General features: G+C 36.4%; 1 protein-coding gene across 2 annotated transcripts in view; it reads right to left on the bottom strand.

Annotated features, from left to right (window-relative positions):
- The window catches only part of SCAF4 (SR-related CTD associated factor 4), a 55,825-nt gene that overhangs the window by 5,528 nt on the left and 31,319 nt on the right, over positions 1–18,978 (bottom strand). The window contains exons 9-19 of one of the 2 annotated variants that reach the window (XM_040621037.1): positions 18,259–18,367; positions 16,461–16,625; positions 15,848–15,933; positions 14,986–15,176; positions 13,964–14,064; positions 13,419–13,532; positions 12,328–12,484; positions 10,967–11,124; positions 9,252–9,417; positions 9,075–9,161; positions 8,730–8,921 (exon numbers count right to left, since the gene is read on the bottom strand). In XM_040621037.1, the coding sequence (XP_040476971.1) occupies positions 8,730–8,921; positions 9,075–9,161; positions 9,252–9,417; positions 10,967–11,124; positions 12,328–12,484; positions 13,419–13,532; positions 13,964–14,064; positions 14,986–15,176; positions 15,848–15,933; positions 16,461–16,625; positions 18,259–18,367 (1,526 nt within the window). The remainder of the gene's footprint in view (positions 1–8,729; positions 8,922–9,074; positions 9,162–9,251; positions 9,418–10,966; positions 11,125–12,327; positions 12,485–13,418; positions 13,533–13,963; positions 14,065–14,985; positions 15,177–15,847; positions 15,934–16,460; positions 16,626–18,258; positions 18,368–18,978) is intronic. The other variant, XM_040621038.1, reaches the window with a different exon arrangement.

Below are 18,978 nucleotides of genomic sequence, written 5' to 3'. Positions count from 1 at the left end.
TGTCCTACCAAAACCACCACCTCTCAAATCCTGGCCCTTTCGTTGCCAACACCTAAATCCCCTCCAAACCCTCATCCGCAAGCACGCTTCCCGGAATAATTTTTGATCTCATGAGGGTCAGGCCCCCACAATGCCCTCCATTGTCTTTACTTCCCTCTCCTTATCTGCCTCAGAGTACAGGGTTGCCCCCTCACCACAGTTCCCTGGAAAAACCTCAATGGTTTTGAATGCAACTCTTCTACCTCACCTGTACAGACAGGTCTGGGGGCCACCCCACCCTCAACATGCCGACTGGTTTAAGTTTATAACTACAACCACAAGTGCTTCCTTAATTCTGGTTAGCGATCCTAACTTTCCTAGTCTGTTCGAATTCTTATTTCCCTAGATATCTAAATCACCTGTTCCTGTTTCTCCTTAATCCTGTCTACTCTTGGGGGGGGGGGGGTTGTTTTATAACAAATTCAGTGAGATAAAACTCACAGTTTACAATTCACCCACATAAAAGTGTAAAATCAATGGTTTTTAGTATATTCAGAGCTGGGAAAACATCACAATCAACTTTAGGATATTTTCATCGCTTCAAAAAAAAACAAACTCTACCACCCCCATTTCTGGGCAACTGCCCCCCCCACCCCCCTACCCCAGGCAACCACATACTCCAGTTTCTGTCTCTACAGATTTGCCTATTCTGAACATTTTATATAAATGGAATCATACAATATGTGATCCTCTGTGACTGGCTTCTTTCACTTGGTCTATCTTTTCAAGACTCAGCCATCTTGTAGCATGTTTAAATGTTTCATTTTTTTAAATTACCAAGTACTATTCCATTATATGGTTTATAATGGAAACCATTTATTATATATACATATTGGGGTTTATCATGAAAAAAAATAAAGGTCGTTGGAAGATGACTTTTTCATTCACTTACCTACATCTATCAATTTACCTGTATCCATATTACTCCTTCTGAAAACATTATGCTCCAAGGGCTAAGCCCTTTATTCAAACCCTGAACCCAAGCATGCCCTCTTACCTATGTAAGGATATCAACTTAGCAAACATCTCTTCTTTCTTGCACCAAAAACTTCCCCTCTGCTGAATTTTCCAAAAAAGATGCTTCAGTTTTTCATCCATCTTTTAGAAGTAAAAAAAACAAAAACCACCCTGCCTTACCTTGTATCTCCTTTCAACTATCACCCCATTTCACTGTTCCTCTATAAAACAAATATCCTCAAAGATGTCCAAAATCACCATACCCATTTCTTCAGCTCTCATTCTCTCCTGACCCTACATAATTGGGCTTTTGGATCCATCATCTGAGGAAACCACATTTCTAAGGTTATCCAGGAGACTTCATTCTGCTAAATCCAGGCAGCAAGCTTCAGTGTCCTTCTTTGACCGGTCAATACAACTGATAGTTGACCCCTCCCGCCTTCCTGAACTGTACTTTGCTTCCTAGCCCTAGTACTGGCTGCACCTTCCAGTATCCTCTGCTGAATAGAACAGTATAGAAGAGCAGTTAAAACCACAGGTGTTGGAGCAATGCTAGCTTTAGTTCTGGACCTATCACTTGTAGCTGCTGACTTGGCCAGGATACTTTCTCTCTTCATGCTTATGCCTCCTTATCTATAAAATGGGGAAACTGTACCTACCTCTTAGGACTGTAAGGCTCAAATGACTGATACATACACACTCTTCAGGAGAGTTCCTGGCATAGGGAACTATGCCTGCCTTAGTTCTCAGTATTGTATTCTCAAGTGCTAGGTGTTGAAGTATTCCTGGGCTCATCCCTCTATGTCTCTACATTCCCTCCTTAGGTACTCTCACAGGCTCCTGTGGCTTTGCTGATGTGTTTGTGGATGACATCTGAAATCACATCTCTAGACTTTACTCACCACGTTGTTTACTTACCATCTGCACCTAAATTTCAAAGTTAAAATATCCAACATTTTAACTTGATATCCTCTCTGCAAACCCACTCCTCCTTAACATTTGCCCATCTCAGGAATGGGCACCCCATTGATTGCTCAGGTCAAATACTCATTCTTGACTCCCTTCTCTAATATCCCATATTAAAAAGGCAACAGGGAGGCCCTATCCTCAAAATAAATTCAGTGTCCAATTCATTTCCTCCACTGTACCACCCCCAACCCAAGCGGTTAGCCTGCATCTCAACGACTGCAACAGCATCTAGTGTCTGCTTTCTACTCCTACCAATTCCTATAGTCTGTTTTCTATGTAATAGCCATAATCCTTTATAAAATATACATCGGATTAGAACTACAACATTCCCCATTGCGCTCATAACCAGGCCCTTAACAACCTTCTCTAAACTAATAGCCTGCCACTCTTTTCTTTGTTCACCCTGCTCCAGCCACACTAGCTCACTGTGGTCCCTCAAATAAACCAAGTTCATTCTCAATCCTGGCCTCCTTTTGTCTTCTACCTGAAATGTCTTCTATTTCTATGGCTCTTCCCCATCATTTCTCTCCGTATCTCCTCCTTAGATGCCCTCCTGAGCCATCCTACTTAAAATAGCACATCCCATGTGACACTCCTCCAATTCTTAAGTGTTTTCTGTTTCACTCTTCATAGGGTTATCTCCATGTGAAATTATCAGTTTATTTATTATCTAAGTCCCTACTAGAATATAAGCTCTACAAAGATAGGCTTTTGTTTTGTTCATTCCGGTATCTCTAGTATCCAGAAGGGTGCCTGGCATACAGTAGGTACTGAATAAACACATGCTGAATGTACGAATCAATGGTGGTGGCAGAGGTGACGACCAAACTCATCAAGGAGAAAATCTCTCTCAGGGTCCAAGAGCAGAGGCTCTAAGTCCAGGTTTCTCCCCCAGGGCGCGGAGTGTCTTTCCGCTGTTAACCTACAAAGATCTGAAATTTATTTTGAGAAAGGCTGCAATTTTCTTTCACAACCTCCTCTTCTCTTCCTAGTTGCAGTTCCACCTTTTTTAATCTGATCCCAAAAAATGAAGGTCACTGTGGCATTTGCATGAATCCAGAATGAAATTTTCCCACACAAGGAAAAAAATTTATCAACCACTTATCTATCCCACCAATACCCTGAAATCCCTAGGCATGCACACATATATATATATATAATTTTAAAAAATCACTAAATGTCTTTTTTTCATTCCAGACCTTCAGAAAATGGAAATACTAGTACGACCCATACACGTCTTTCCTTTGCCTAGATTTACCATTTAGTAACATTTAGAGCATAACTATTTTGAAGACTCCCAGGCAATTCTTATAGCAGGTACCATGTTGGGAGTTGGAGAGAACAAAAGAGTAAGGAGCTAGAGTTTTCAAAGAATGAGAAAGCACATTTTAGACCGTATTATACATTAAGATTATATCAAAAACAAATAGTGCCTAGAATGTTAACGAGAGATCTTCAAGAGAAATTTCAGTTTTCAATTAATACATAATGCGGGTATACTGAGAGGTGGATCTATTTTTAGCACAGGGGTACATTATATTTTGATAAAATCCAAATACATGAAAACCAGAATTTCAAATGAAGAGAAATCAGACACAGATTATTTTAAAATGACTCCTTGGCTTTTTGGAAAATAATGCACAATAGGCTCTGTCTGGTCAATTTCCTATAGTTCATTTATAGTCACTTTTTACAATTTGCACACAAATTGCTATTTTACTATAAGCGGCAAAGTATAACAGCTCTGACTTAGAGTTAAGAGTTGCACTATTAGAGTCAAGAAGTGTGGAATAAACAACTCACCTATCACTGAATGAGATTTCCCTAGGGAATTTTACTTTCAACGTTAGCTGGAAAAAAATCTTACCTGAAATTCTTCACAGCAACACCACTGCCTACCAAAATCAATCTAGAGCCCAGAGTGTCTGCCCCTCCACCTTCCTCAAGCCCAAAGTGATATAGGTCAGAAAGATTTAAATTTAAGAGAGACTCTTTAGGTTGGAGTTCTATAGCCTAGGAAGCACAGAGGGACATGGAGACAATGTGATAAGCAGCTTTCAAGTTTTTGTACAAGACCTTCCCCCTGTGTGTTTCATTTGAAGTACTTCACCTTCTGAGAAAATATAGTGTATTCATGCATCAATTCATATCCAAGGCAAGAACTGTTGTGGATTAATAGCTATTAGTTATCTACTGTATCCACCGAACAATGTTATATACTAAATTGAAGGTACTGTGATGAGTATGTGGGAACCATTTCTACTATGTAACACTAGTGGAATAATTACCAATGTAATATTTAGAGTACCAATTAGCTTTCAAAGAGAAGACTTTATAGGACAAAGGTCAACAGCCTTTTTGGGGTACCAAATCAAACACCTAGTAGATCCATCTAGCTTTTAATTTAAAATAACCAAACATTATAGCAAAGTCCACAGTAAGAAAAAAAATATTAAAAGATGAAAGTTTTATTAAAAATCAAATATTACCATCAAAAAAACTACTTTCTAGAATTTTCTTCAGGTTTTCTTTGAATGTTATTCACACTAGATTGGTGCTCTAATGTTCTATTTAAATGTTAAAAATTACTAACTATAAAAAAATAAAATTCTAGACAGAGAAATCCAAGCTAAGTGAAATCACCAAAATCAAATTATCAATTTTAAGGTAATTATTGAATGTGATGGTAAAACTATTCATCTTCTGGGCAGTTTTAAGGATCATAACTATTGCATAAAAGCAAACACACCCATTTAAGTATACAATAATTCACAAACCAATTCTGTACACATAATTTCTTGAAGTGTCCAAATTTGGAAACATCAACTCAAATGCTTATTGAGTTCATGCAGGGATGTGTGGAAATCAAGTCTGAAGGGCATCACACCACTGTCTAGCAATTCAGCCTGAAGGCCACCAATTTGTGACTTCTGCTTTAGATCTTTGGTAACCAAAATTATCAGTAAGTTGGAAGCAATCTTAGAAATACCCAATTCTTATTTATAAATTTCACCATCATCTATAGCAATGTGACAAAACTAGAGAGAATTTGCACATTAACAATTAATGAATAAATGTATCCGACAAGAGAAAAGGCTTTAATTTTCCACAAAAGGAAGGCGTCCAAGTTAGCATAATTTTTCCTTGAAATGGTATTTTGGATATACTGGTAACACAGCAGAGATATGTAACACAAACAAACATTTTTTTGTGTATTTTTTTTATTGTCTGCAACACCAAAGTAGCCCAAATTTCACATTTACAATGAACTTTTTAATCAAAAATATGCTATACATATTAGAGATACATGTTATACAAGTTTTTGAAAAGTAAACACATACACTTAATACAGTAAAGAGAATAAACTGAATTGCTATTATCATTAATATTCCTTCTCTCCTAAATGATCAACAACTGTTACCAATAGATTTTATGAAACCACCACTGTCCTGACTAGCTATTTTGGAGTGTGAGGTACAAAGAATGGATTTCTTCAAAATCAAGTGATAATGAATTATTACTGTGTATCATATAACTTCCTATTTTCAGATTACCAGTTATTAAAATAATCAGAATTTCTACAAGATGGAGGTTTAGAAATTTGGTAGTGTGCGGTATCTCAGCCCAACTTCAGAAATAGGTAGTTACCACTTCCAAACTAACACCCACACTTACACCTGATCATTCAGAAAATTCTTAAAATTCTTTAAGCCAATCCTTGCAGCACTGCATTGCCTCCTCTCCGTATAATCAGGCCTTACTACTGAATTTTGGGAGATGTGATGAATAGTTGTTTGGCCCCTGCTACTTTAAAAATATTATTGCCATGTTTCAGAAATTAAGATCCAAGATAGGTTCACCTTCCCTTGTAAGAAAATTACCTGAGTATCATTAATGGGAAGAATACAAATATCATATTATGCTATTTCAATGAAATACCACTATGACTAATGCATTTCCTCAGCAGGCCAAGTGACGGAACTTGAAAATGTGCGAACTTATGACCTGGTCTATTCTACCACGAAAATATCTGAGGACTATGTCAAGATACATTTTTTTTCCCTAAAAAACTTGTTTCCTTTGCCAACAAATAAAACAGTTTAAAACGAATCACAGCTGAAGTAATATAATCTTAGCATTACAAAGTAGAGCTCTTGTCTAGGTATTCTAAATATTGCCTAGGACACTCCTTCCCTGTAATAAGCACCCACCATTCATGGGTGGCCTACCCTGTGGAAGGCCCCATGAGTTGTATTATATACATAAGCTCACCGAATCACAACACCTGTTGTGTCATTTTTATTCCTTTTTTTTTTGTAACAGATGAAGAACCTGGAGTTTCATATCACCTTCTAGGCTTAAAGTTTCCTGGTACAGCATAGCACTTCTTTTTATTATCATAAGAAAAAACATTAGAGCACCAAGAATAAAGTTGAAAGTATCTTAGTTCTAATATTCTATTACTTGATCAACATCAACAATATCCCAACCTAATTAGCAGTCCTTCAGTGCTGCAGTATTACATGTGATTACTGCATTTCTTTATCAGAATGATGGAACTGCGATCCCTCTTTTGGATAAATCCTCCTTTATTTGCACACACAGTAAAAAGTTTCCTTTCTCTAAAGGCCAAAATTTATAGGATATTCTTCTCAAGATTTCTAACTGAAGGAATATGAAAGGCTTTCTCGTGACTGGAACTAAACTGCATTTCTTAGTTAAAAGTACTTATTTTAACAAAAACAGTTTTCATTTTTATGTCACATTTTGATCGGTCCAGATTTGGAACAGCCTCCAATTTCTAAATTTTGCTTTGAAAGTTACAAAGATCACCAGCAGAGGTAAAGTATAAGCAGCTCTGCACTATCTATCCATCTATCGATCCACTTACTCAAGTAACAAATGTCCCTCTCTCATGGAGTTTCTATTCTAGTATGTATTTATTTGGGAGGGAGAAGGAGGGAAAGACATACAAAGAGGTATGTCAGGTAATGATAAATGCTAAGAAATGTAATTATTTTTCTAGCAGTACTTAACTTACTAAGTTTGCTTTTCAAGCTCACCAACTTTTCATCTGTGCTTTATTTTGTTTCACATGTTGGATGCGGAGTTTAAATTATGCACCTCAGTAGTGATAAGAAATAAAGGGCGGAGTCTTCAAGACCTAAATGTTAAATCAGAGGCAGGCTACTTAGTCTTCAAGGTTGTTTGAAAGTAGTGGTTATTAAACTCTTGGGGATGAAGAAAGATTTCATTCAGTGGATTTACTAACACCAGAAAAAAGCACAAATGAATGCCACTTTGTAAATAATCTCAGGTGACCTAATACCCATGAATGCTACACTAGGAAATTTCATTAAAAAGAGAATTCACAATCAGGGGTGTCAGTGTGAGGTGGAGGAAAGGGGTTGATCAGAAAATACTATCCAACTCAGATTCTGTGATTCTTATGCAACCATCTTATTATAGATATGAAAAACAAAATGCATAACAAAACTGAGATCCAAAGATTTTAAGGTTTCCTGGCTCCTAGAACAATGTTCCTTCTACTACATGATTTCCATTATGGTGCAGACCTCTTAAGCAAATTCCTCACAAACTATTTCCAGTCATTATGATGACTACCGCTACATTACTGGTGACAAATTTTAATCCCAAATCCTCTTTTACCATTACCCAGTCTGTGTACTAAAGGAAATAAAAGTCAAGTTTATTATCAGACTAAGCTCAGTCTTAGAGAGGGCAGAAGACAGCATGCTATTTGGAAACAAACTGGTTTTTATTATAAATGTAGTATGTGCACAAAGTAAAAATTTCCAACAACACTGAAAGGTGTAGGTGAAAAGTAAAAGTCCTGCATCACAAACTAATGTTCCACAGTCCTACATCTCAGAGGCAACGAATGTGCTCTCTCCTTAAAAAACATCTAAGATTATGAAAGCACGTATGTGCACATACATATACCTCTGAAAAATACAATGGGCTTACAGGACTACAATGTTATAATACTAAGGATGAATTAACTACCCACTAGGGAGAATCAAGTGTTAATTATACTCGGCAAAACCACTTCAAAATACAACATTTTATTAATGTAAAAGATGGTCACCATAACAAGTATATGAAATAACCATTTATAATTCAAGCAAGCAAGGGTAAAGACCCTTAAAGATGTAAACAATATAAATCATACTTTCCTTGATCGTAAAATTGTGGGTAAAGAAAACTGAGGGGTGAGAAAGCACTGCCCCAGGCTGTGCAACTGTCACTGAGGCAATAAAGCCATTTTATTACAATGTATCAAAGATAATTTCTTTACTAGCCAACAGAGAGGGTTACCACAGCCCAGGGTTTTATAAAAATTGGTCCAGATAGGAAAAAATTCTAGGTGATCAAAGAAATGCTATCTCTTATAAAGCTGGATGTCTGGGGTTATATCAATCATGGACTCTGTACCAATTCCTTCTCACAGAGATTAATCACTTTCCTATACCAAATTAAGATGTACAAATCCACACTTTTCTTCAGGATAACAAACACAATTTCATCTCTGAGGCTGTCTTTTGGCTACTCTCGGTAAAGACCAAGTGCACATATTTAAGAGGAAGACCTTCCTCAAAGAAAAATATCAGTCTCAGAGAACATTTTACCGAAATTAGCATTGTTTAAAACACACACACACACACACACACACACACACACACACACCCCTCTAACTGGGGTGGGGGGCAAAAAAAGACTAATGATAAAAAAAATTAACTTACCAAGAAGTGAAACAGGCTGGGTTACAGGAGGGGTGGGCAGATTCGTGGGTGCAGCAGGTGGCACAGCAGAGCCATACATTTTCACACTGTCACCAGACTCGGCGTTTCCTCTAGCCCCAGACACCACTGTTGGAATGGGATTTCCAATAGATAAGTCTTTTGTAGTGTCTTCATTTATACCAGCGATAGTAGCTAAGGAATATAATTACATCAACATGTGAAGCTGAATAATTATCTCCCCAGTCAACATTCTTTTGCCATACTATAGACCCTATTACTGGTCCATTCTCCCTCTTACTCCCAACTCCAAGAGGACGAGTGAACACAAAGGAAAAACATGCTTACAGTTTGGGATGCTTATTGGTGGAGTGTGAGGAGGAGGAATGGATACTGGTGGAGTTATAGGAGGTGGGGGTCCAGGAGGAAGAAAACCTAGAATAAGAAAAATAAATGTCAACTTATGTTGCGTCACCTTATTTTGGGCTCTAAAAAAGAATGTCTTCTTGAATAAACTCAGTATACCTGGTGGTAAATGCATCGGATTAAATCCTGGGCGCAAAAATGGTGGAGGAGGAGGTGGAGGAGGAACACCAGGACCAAAACCTGGAGGGGGAATGCCCAAGGGAGGCGTGAAAGTGGGTGGCTGGAGAGCACCAACTACAGGAGGACCCGGCTGATGTGGTGGGACCTGAAAACAAAGAAAGAATAATGAAGCCACATGCAGCCGCCTTCCCAACTATATGGTAAGTAGAGATGAAGAAAAGATCTTGTTGAAAAAGCTATTTCTAAACTTGTACTTATTGTGTGAATAAATTTATCTAATAACAGATGGTAATTAGTACCTACTATAAATGACAGAATTCAAATTTTTGTTCACTACTCTATGATAGCAAATTTACTTTTTACCTCACGAGTATCTATTGGTGATCTGACAGAATATGATATGTTAAAAAATGATCCATGGTCAGGTAAGTGTGAGAAATACAACTCTAAGAAAAGCTACCTGGCAATTTACAGTGATTAAGATCCCAGGTTCTGGGGTCAAACTGCCTGACCCCTCTTCCTTTTAACCAGCTTTGTGACCCCGAGTAAGCTATTTACAATCTCTAGACCTCGGTTTACTCATCTGTAAAATGAAAAAGTGCCAACCTCACATAATTATGGGGATTAAAGTAGTAATACACGTTAAGTTCTAAGGCCTGTCATTTAATACACACCCAACAAATGTTAGCTATTATTTAAAAAAAAATAAGTATGATCAATTTTAACGGATTAGTCAGGTTTCTTTAAATGAGTGGTGATATACACTGAACCTTATTTAGAACCCGTGCTGAATGGGCATGTCCAAAAGATCAACTAAAGAGATTGCCAATTTAGGAAATCCATTTATAAAATATCACAGCTAAATACATGCAAGGCTAGGTGACACTTTTGTGATAGCTCAGATTTATCTGATTCAGATTTAATGTGAGAAATTGAAAAAGGTACAGGAAACATGCTGAGTATTTAACATACATTATCTCATTTAATCCTCAAAACAACTCTGACCTAGGAAGAACACCAGAGCCAAAGCCAAGAAAGGGAATTTGCACATTTACAGATAGGAAATTAAAGCTTAGATCAGGTGACTTGCCCAAAGTCATGTTGTAAAGAATAAACAACAGAGCTGGGATTCAAACTATGTTCTGTTAGAATCCAGATTCTCTCCTCTGAAGTGATGCACTGACCAGATAGCAGACGTTTAAGAATATACCTTCGTGTTAAGTGGCACTCAATTTATTAAATGGCTCATCCATTAAAAAAGTTCATGATAGCACCACACAAACTGAAAATGAAGAAACCCTCTTTACCTCAAAACAGCTGCTTGTTGGGATATATATTTTAAGTTCCCTCAGAACATAAAGTCCCCAAAGAACAAAGATCCAATAAAAGAAAACGAGAGGAAGCCGAATATAAAATGCTATCAGGTTTGCATCTCAAGTCTGAAACATTATAAAGACACTGAAAAATCTAGACAGATGTAAGGCTATATGAATTTAATTTGATTTTTACTGATGTTTATGAAAATATGTGTTGGAATTTATAAAAATTAGGTTCGACATACCAAAATATTAACAATATGCACATTTATGTATTCATGTCTTTGAACATTAATCTAGACATACATCTAAATAAATAAGATTTAGAAAGGTTTTTCTTTCACACACAAGTTTAAATAGTGCCCCCAATATTCTTACCTGTGGAGGTGGCACTGTTATAGGTGCAGGGACAGGAATAGGAGGGACAGGCACTGGTAAAGGTTTAGGTATGGGTGATACTGGTTCTGTATGTGAGGTGTCAGCCCCTCCATTTTGAGCAACTTCATTTTCATGCTTCTTGGGGATTCCCTTCCAATCTATGAGAGTTAAAGAAATTTAACAACACAAGTCTACCATTTTCAGTTTGTAACTTTAAATCTAGAAATTATTTTAAAAATGCTGATTATATTAAAAAACTCAGCAGTATGATTATTAAAGAAATGCCTGTGCTAATCTTGTAAGTATTAATTAGGTGAACGAACAACAATAACAAACATGCAAGAGAATGCCTATTGTGTCCCAGGCACAATTCTAAGTGTTTTCTATATATGTATTAATTCAGTGAATTCTCATAACCATCTGTAAGTAGGTCCCATTATTATTCCCATTTTATAAATGAGGAAAACAATTTGGAAATTAAGGAAAACAAGGTCACATACCAATAAGTGGCAGAGACGGGACTCAACATACACACCTCCGGCTCTAGGGTCTATGTTCTTGTCTGGATTAAAAATCCCAGGAGGGAGAAGCAAGATTCTTTTTACTCTGACCAGAATGCCTGGCACACGGTAGAGCCCTGATACGTATTTGCCTGAACAAAAACCCAGCTCTACTCTTAAGTGAAGGCATCACGGACTATGGGGAAAGAGGTCAAGGTATGGGAATGGCCCAGCATCATTTCACTTCTTTTTGGCTCTCAAACCAACTCTGCTTGCTTGAAACTCCTTTAATCACTTACTTCTATTTTGCCATACCACCCTGCAGTCCTCCTTGTCCAGCTATCTATCAATCTCCAGGTCATGCCCACACCTGCTGCTCTTTTCCCCACTGTAATCCTACTGTCAATGTGCCATTTTTAATATTCATGGCACAGGTAACTTCCTCGTCTTACATGTTTACTTTTGACTGCTTCTCTGGGCATTTAAATGCTTTCAAAGAAATTATTATGACGCACTGGTTTAAAACGCAATACTAGTAAGGTCAGTTTAAGACTCATTTGATCCATTAGGTTTTCGCAGTGAAAAATTCTACTTACAATCTACTTACACTGTAATTACTGATTAACCCCACAATCAGCATTCTTTCAGTTATGTCTGAATCTGTCTCACTAAAAAGTTGCCTTAAGGGCAAAGACCACATCTGTCTTATTTAGCATTGTTTCCTCAGTTTATAATGAAGAGATTGGCACATAGTGGGTACTTGAAAAATCTCAAAAATCACTTCCTACTGCGAAGAAACATTTTTCATACGTACAATCAAGAAAACAGATGAATTTTAGATGAAATTAAATACTGCTTTACCTGGATTAAGTGTATCACTGTCCAACATTCCTCCTTCACAAAAACTCTCCAGTTCTTCAGGCTTGACTTTGTCCCATGGAATATAAGTAACACCCAGTTCTACATCCCAATACTGCTTATAATCTGCCTTTATTCCTTTGTTTAAAGCCCAGGCAATCTATATCACCATTAATCAAAATATAAAAAGAAAGGAAGGGAGAAGAATGTCAGTTTTGAGAGTTAACTGTTTCTCGAATTTCTAATCACTCAAACTTGGAGGCAAGAGGGGAGCAATCTGGCCTTGCTATCTCCGGATTTCACTTTGATGCCAGGAAACTGGTTAACCTTTTCTCCCACTTTGTGCCAATTTAACTGGCATTAATTCCTTATCCATTCCTCCAACCCCTTACTTCTCAATTTAGCCAACATAAAACTTAGAGAAAAGGAAAATATTTATCAGGGAAAGGCTGAACAGTCCAGCATACTGGGGACCACTGTCCAAAGTCTTGGACACCTTGGAATTATTCAACATTAGACAAAATCCTCTTGCAGTGCAATCAAAGGGTAAAGTGTTACGACACTGAGAAAATGCTGACTCTAGCCCCTTATGGGAAGAATACCCATGTATCTACATCTTTTTCTCTATCTCTGTTAAGTATTTTTAATAGTTTATTCTAAGAATGAGATGGCAAACTTAAATAATGTGCAAAATCAAGGGGCACGTGGCTGGCTCAGTTGGAAGAGCATGTGATTCTTGATCTCGGGGTCGTAAGTCTGAGCCCCACACTGGGTGCAGAAATTACTTAAATAAAACTTAAAAAAATTTTTTTTTTAATGTGTAAGATCAAAAAAATCTTGAATGACAAAATCTTTTACTAAACATGATATTTAAAGCACCAATTATACCTTGATGAACCTATCTACATTTTTTGTTAAAAAATGAAATTCTACATGAAGCTAGCATTTAAAATTTTATGTTAATGTTTAGGAGATAACCTTTTTAAAAAAGATATATACGAAATACCTCAGTGTCCAAATTTAGTTTTTAAAGAGCCAAGTAATATTATGTGTTAAATTTTTTAAAAAATGAATTACAAGGTATAAAACTGTACCTTTATGGATTTCTGGTTCACTTTATAGTTTCCTCGGCTCAGTTTCTGCAGGGCACGATAAGCATCTTGCCTATGAACCATAACAATATAGGCACAACCTCTGGGAGGAATCATCTGCTCCAAAACATTTTAATAAAAATATAATCAAATCAAAGAGCAACAAAATAAAATAAATAATAACCAATTCCAACGATCCCAACTCCCCTGCCCCCTACCCATCCCACCAAGACAGGTTCTATAATCGGGGATTAAGATATCATAAACTGGCAATTCAAGTTTGGTTTCAATTGCCAGTTTTTAATAAACCTACAGTTCTCCAAGCTTTGTTAATATAGATTTTTTTTAGAAAAGGGTTTCACATTAGACTTGGTTATCTATGAAATGTGGTTAAATGCAGAAAGTGCTAAACATGGACTCAACCCCTACACTAGCTACATCTTCTACAAAGCTGGGCAAATTTTAACTTGGGTCTCTAGTCCTTAATTTCATAAAATGACATTAATCACACCTGTCCACTGTCATTACATAATTTAATAAACACTCACATTAATTGATTCAATTGGACCAAACTCTTCTAAAAGACTGGCAACATCCTGTTGAGTAGTCCTTTTGTCCAGCTGTCCCACCCAGAGTGTAGTACTACAAACTTAAAATAAAATTAAAATGATAGAAATATACACATTTGATAATGAGCAGCACTGTACTTTTCTACAATTAAAAAGAAAATCATTATAGAAAAAATGCACAGGTCATATGATAACGTAAGGTTAAGTAGCAAATCCCATATACACCTAAAAAATTCTAGAAAATTGTGGTAATACTTCCAGAAATGGAACGATAGTGAACAACATAAGAGTTGAAAAAATCTGGCCCTTTTGTGGTCAGATCTAAACTGGGGCCAGAGATGCAATAACCTGCCCAAGGCCACCCTTGGCAAGTGAGCAGCAGAAGACCCGATCCCAACTCTCTCGATCAAAAACCAGTCCAGCGTTTTTGTCCACTAATACAGCTGTCCCTCTCCAACTGCTGAGTGTTACGGACAGTTTTTCTCTTATTTGTGTCCTAGGTAATAAGTCTCCCAGAATCAGAAGCGCTACATATGCCCTACTTGTATTATAAATTAAAATTTTAATAGTATCTACAAACTTGTATCATGAATGAATGGGTCTAGCACACCTTATTAAACATATTATATTCTAAATACATGATGAGATTCAGGAGATAATGCAAGCTAATAGATACTGTAAACTGTAAATCTTTAAAACAGTTAATCTGGAAAAAAAAATAAAACCTTTCCATGTATAGGAGAGCTAGTTAATTGCTTTCCATTTCATAAATTAAATTCAAGACACGCTGTCACTTTATTCCTCATCACTATTAACTAGGTTCACTCCTTTTTGCGGCTTTACAGCTAGCTTAACATATCAAAGCAAACTCAAGGGTTGTATGCCAAAGCACAAACAAACAAGAGACAATAAAGCAGTATTTTGCTAACAGTTGTAAAACATTTTATACCCAGAACACGGAAAAAAATAATTCAAGAAGTCTGAACATAAGGTTAATTTACCACTCGCAGTTTCTGGTTTGATTTGAGGAAGGCCTTTTTGTCGGCGTTCTCTTTCTTTTTCTCGATCTCGCCTTTCTTGGGACCGAGATCTAGGAGAATGTCGGCGTCTATCTCTGGACCGAGATCGAGAACGTCGATGACGGGACCTTCGAGATCTAGAGCCAGATCGAGATCGCCTTCTTTTTGGTGACCTAACATTTTCACAAGGGGAAGAATGGATAGAACAGAGAAAAAACTGAAAATGTAAGCGGGTATTAATCTGAAAAAGAAAAAATATAACTAGGTAGTTTAATGACAGGACATGTAATAATTCAATAGCAGGGAATTCATTTAAAAATCTTAATATGTTGCAAGTTAGAAAGCATGCACATATTCTAAATGAGATAAATAAGGTTGTTAAGCTTATAAAAGTATCTCTCATCTTTGATAACTCGGTACTATACTCAATTATGTACTCAGGAGTGTAAGAAGCTGTCGCCATTGAGATAGACTGCTACTACTGGTATCTTCTCAGTTAACTTCTTTTCTGCAGCAATTAAAAATGTTATCTGATTATAGTTTTACTTGTTATCTTTCCACTTTTGTTGGCTGATAAACTTGTAAAGGAACTGTGAATACATAATTCCTATCATTCTATGCATATATGCATGCAGGCATTGAAGCAACTCAAGGGGAAAAGCATGGGTTAAGATGACTGACCTTAGTTTTTTAAATTACTACTTCTGCTCCCACTCTACATGTACAGACATACAAATATACTAAATGCTATTTTATTAATACTGCATATCTAAAAATAATCCAGTTTGATTTTAATCTGTCTCCTAAAACATACAGGATTGGAAAAACATTTTCTATCAATTACCTGGATGCTGACCTAGATCTTGACTTTCTGTTATCAGACAAATGCCGCTTAACCTCTTGAATACAAGGTTGTTCTACTTCCATTTCCTTTAAAAATCAATAAAAAACAAAAACAACCACCCATCATTAAATGAGAGAACTTGAAATTATAAAGGCAAGATGACAAAATCTAAAAAATGCTAAATTACAAATCTCTTGCCTTGAAAGTTTTATTCTGGTTACTTGACACCACATTACAAGTTTAATAATGACTGTCCATCAGTGAAAAGAAAAAAATTTTATGTGGTCTACAAGATTAGAGGAAACACTTCTCTACTTCTGGAAATTCGTATTAAGTTACATACGATTTTATTAAACCATTGATTACAGTGGTAAACTAGACATTAGTTAAGCATTCTATACTCTATCTCAATCCTCACAGAATCCTATGGAAATTGGTGTTATTACTACGTCCACTTTCCAGATGAAAAGCTGTAGACACATAAAGGGTGAATATGTGCCCAACAAATAGTCTTTCTTCACATTCAAAAATGAAGATAACAAGCAAACAGGCAGGAATCTGCACATAAGTCAAAGCAACCAAAAAGATAACCAATCTGAGAATAAAGTTTTACCTGATGTGCCTTCTGTGTAAGTGGTTCATTCTGTGCCTGAAAAGAAGCTTGGAAAGGCTGCTGGACGGGTGGAGTTGGAGGAATCACAGACTGAGCCATGGGAGGAAATGGAGGTGTAGGAAGAAGGCCAAATCCTGGCATCTGTCCATTAGGAGGAAGTGGAACCTTTTGTTTTTAAAGAAAGCATGTTAGTAGATTTTAAGTAACAGCTACCAAAATAATTCAGAAAGCCCTTAGTTCCTTGATATAAAACTAAAATATCTTCAACAAATTTCGATCACAGAAAAACTGTGTATTGACACACAACGATTAACAATTTCCACAGGTATAATGCTTATCTGAAGAACTGTTACATATCCAAGTATATAGGTTAAAAATTCTAGAACTCATTTAAAAAATTATATATACATAGGCTTGACCTTATATATTTAAAGACATAATTTCATTTATATGAGGAACAATGTGACAGAATAAACTTAAAAGTCAGAGAGGTACTGTACTGAAAACTGTCTCCCTTCAACTTCAAAGGCAATTAAACCTTTTGGAAGGGAGAGTGACTATAGCATTGACGTATAGGTTCACTTTTTAAAAATTTACTCCAAGGGGAATTTCAACTAATATCCCTACTTTTAGGGTTTAAATATCATAATAATAATGAGAGTAAACCACAATGTAACCTATTTCTGCATGTGCCAATCCAATACCAACAATATTGAAAACATAATCATAGGGACGCCTGGGTGGCTTAGTTGCTTAAGTAACTGCCTATGGCTCAGGCCAGGATCCCAGGGTTCTGGGATCAAGCTCCACATCAGGCTTCCTGCTCAGCAGGGAGCCTGCTTCTCCTTCTCCCTATCCCTCCCCTCGTGCTCTCTCATTTTCTCAAATAAATTAAATCTTTAAAAAAAAAAAGTGTAATTATAACATCACAAAGAAGTATTCCTTCTAATTTATTTATAAAATTTCAGTAACTGTTAAACATTTGGAAATAAGTCCACAGGTTTTCTTCATATTTTAAACAAGCTTATAAAATACTTCTCTAACTTCATTCATCAATAAATCACTAAAATCACAGTATCAATTTCATATTAGCAACTTACAGAATGGATCAAAGATGATACACGTAAGAACATGAACATACTCTAAAGAGATTTCTTAGAACCCTTTCTAAACCAAGAATATGAAGTAGTTCTTTCCCAAAGCTGGTTATAAAACAGAAACTATACAATTAAAAAAAAACAGGAAACCAGATTCTTTAGATTTGGCTTTAGCATTAGATCCCTACCTCTGTAATTTAGCTGTGCAGTCAAATTTAGGAAACTCTGAATAAAGGATTTGCTAAAATAAACCCAATAAACAAATCCCTACTAACTTCTTGCAATTTTCCAGAGTACTATGTTCCTTTCACTGCAGATTTCAAACTATACTCTGAATTCTGAGAGCTAAAAACCCTCTAAAACATCTCAACAACATTTACCCCAATAAAGCTCCTCACAAGGGAAAGAGATGCACCATTAAGCAGGCCAGGTCCCTGAAACAGAACTATAATCTCTCTCTAAACGATTGTAAAAAAAATACTTATTATTAAATTATAAGCATGTAATATTTAGTATGCTTGTTTTAATTAAAGCTTTTTAAAAAAACAAGTCAATTATATGCTCAACAGCTTTGACTGCAGCTGCAGTACTACTTAGCCAAACACACAGCTAAATAAGAGTGGTCTGTGAAGTGCAATCCATATGCTCTAATGAATAGATCTTCACATTTTAAAACTCAGCGGCAAGAAAAATGTGTATACCTGATGGTGCACTGGATCCTGCTGTATTGTCATCATTCGAGGCTGAAACTGATCCATATTTTGATGTTGTGTATATGCTGGCTGCTGCATGCCATCTCCAGGAAACCCACTAAAAAAAGATGAGCAATCTTCATTTTATCCATTCAAAAACACGTAAGATTCTAAGCCACATTTATACTACAAAGACATTAAGAATGTTGTTCAGGAGTCATTATTAACATCTTACTGAATCATGTACTTGCCTACACCAATTGACACATTCAGCATTATTCCCAACATAAAAGCCATTTTTAACTGTAAATCTGACAGGATCCCCTCCCCATTCAAAAGACAACCCAAAATACCATAATTTTAAAAAATAATGATTATGAAAAATGATTTTGTTACTTTAAAGTTATAGCTGACCCTTGAACAACATGGGTTTCAACTGTGTGAGTCCCACTCACAGTTTTTTGGCTACAGTGTAATACAGTGAACATATTTTCTCTTCCTTGTGATTTTAACATTGTTCTTTCTCTAGCTTACTTTTATTTGAAGAACAGTTTGCAATACATAGAACATACAAACTAGGTGTACAGGTTTGGCTTCCGGTGAAGAGTAGGCTATGTAAGTTTTGGGGGAGGCGAGTTATAATGCAGATTTTGGACTCTGGGCAGGTTGGCAACCCTACCTCATCACCACGCTGTGCCAAGGGTCAACTGTACTTGTCTTATCCCTTAT

This window comes from Ursus maritimus, unplaced genomic scaffold (genome assembly GCF_017311325.1).
Source record: "Ursus maritimus isolate PB19 unplaced genomic scaffold, ASM1731132v1 scaffold_4, whole genome shotgun sequence".
Taxonomy (NCBI): Eukaryota; Metazoa; Chordata; class Mammalia; order Carnivora; family Ursidae; genus Ursus; species Ursus maritimus.
Note: the sequence above shows the minus strand (reverse complement) of the source record. Positions and strands in the feature narration are given on the sequence as shown.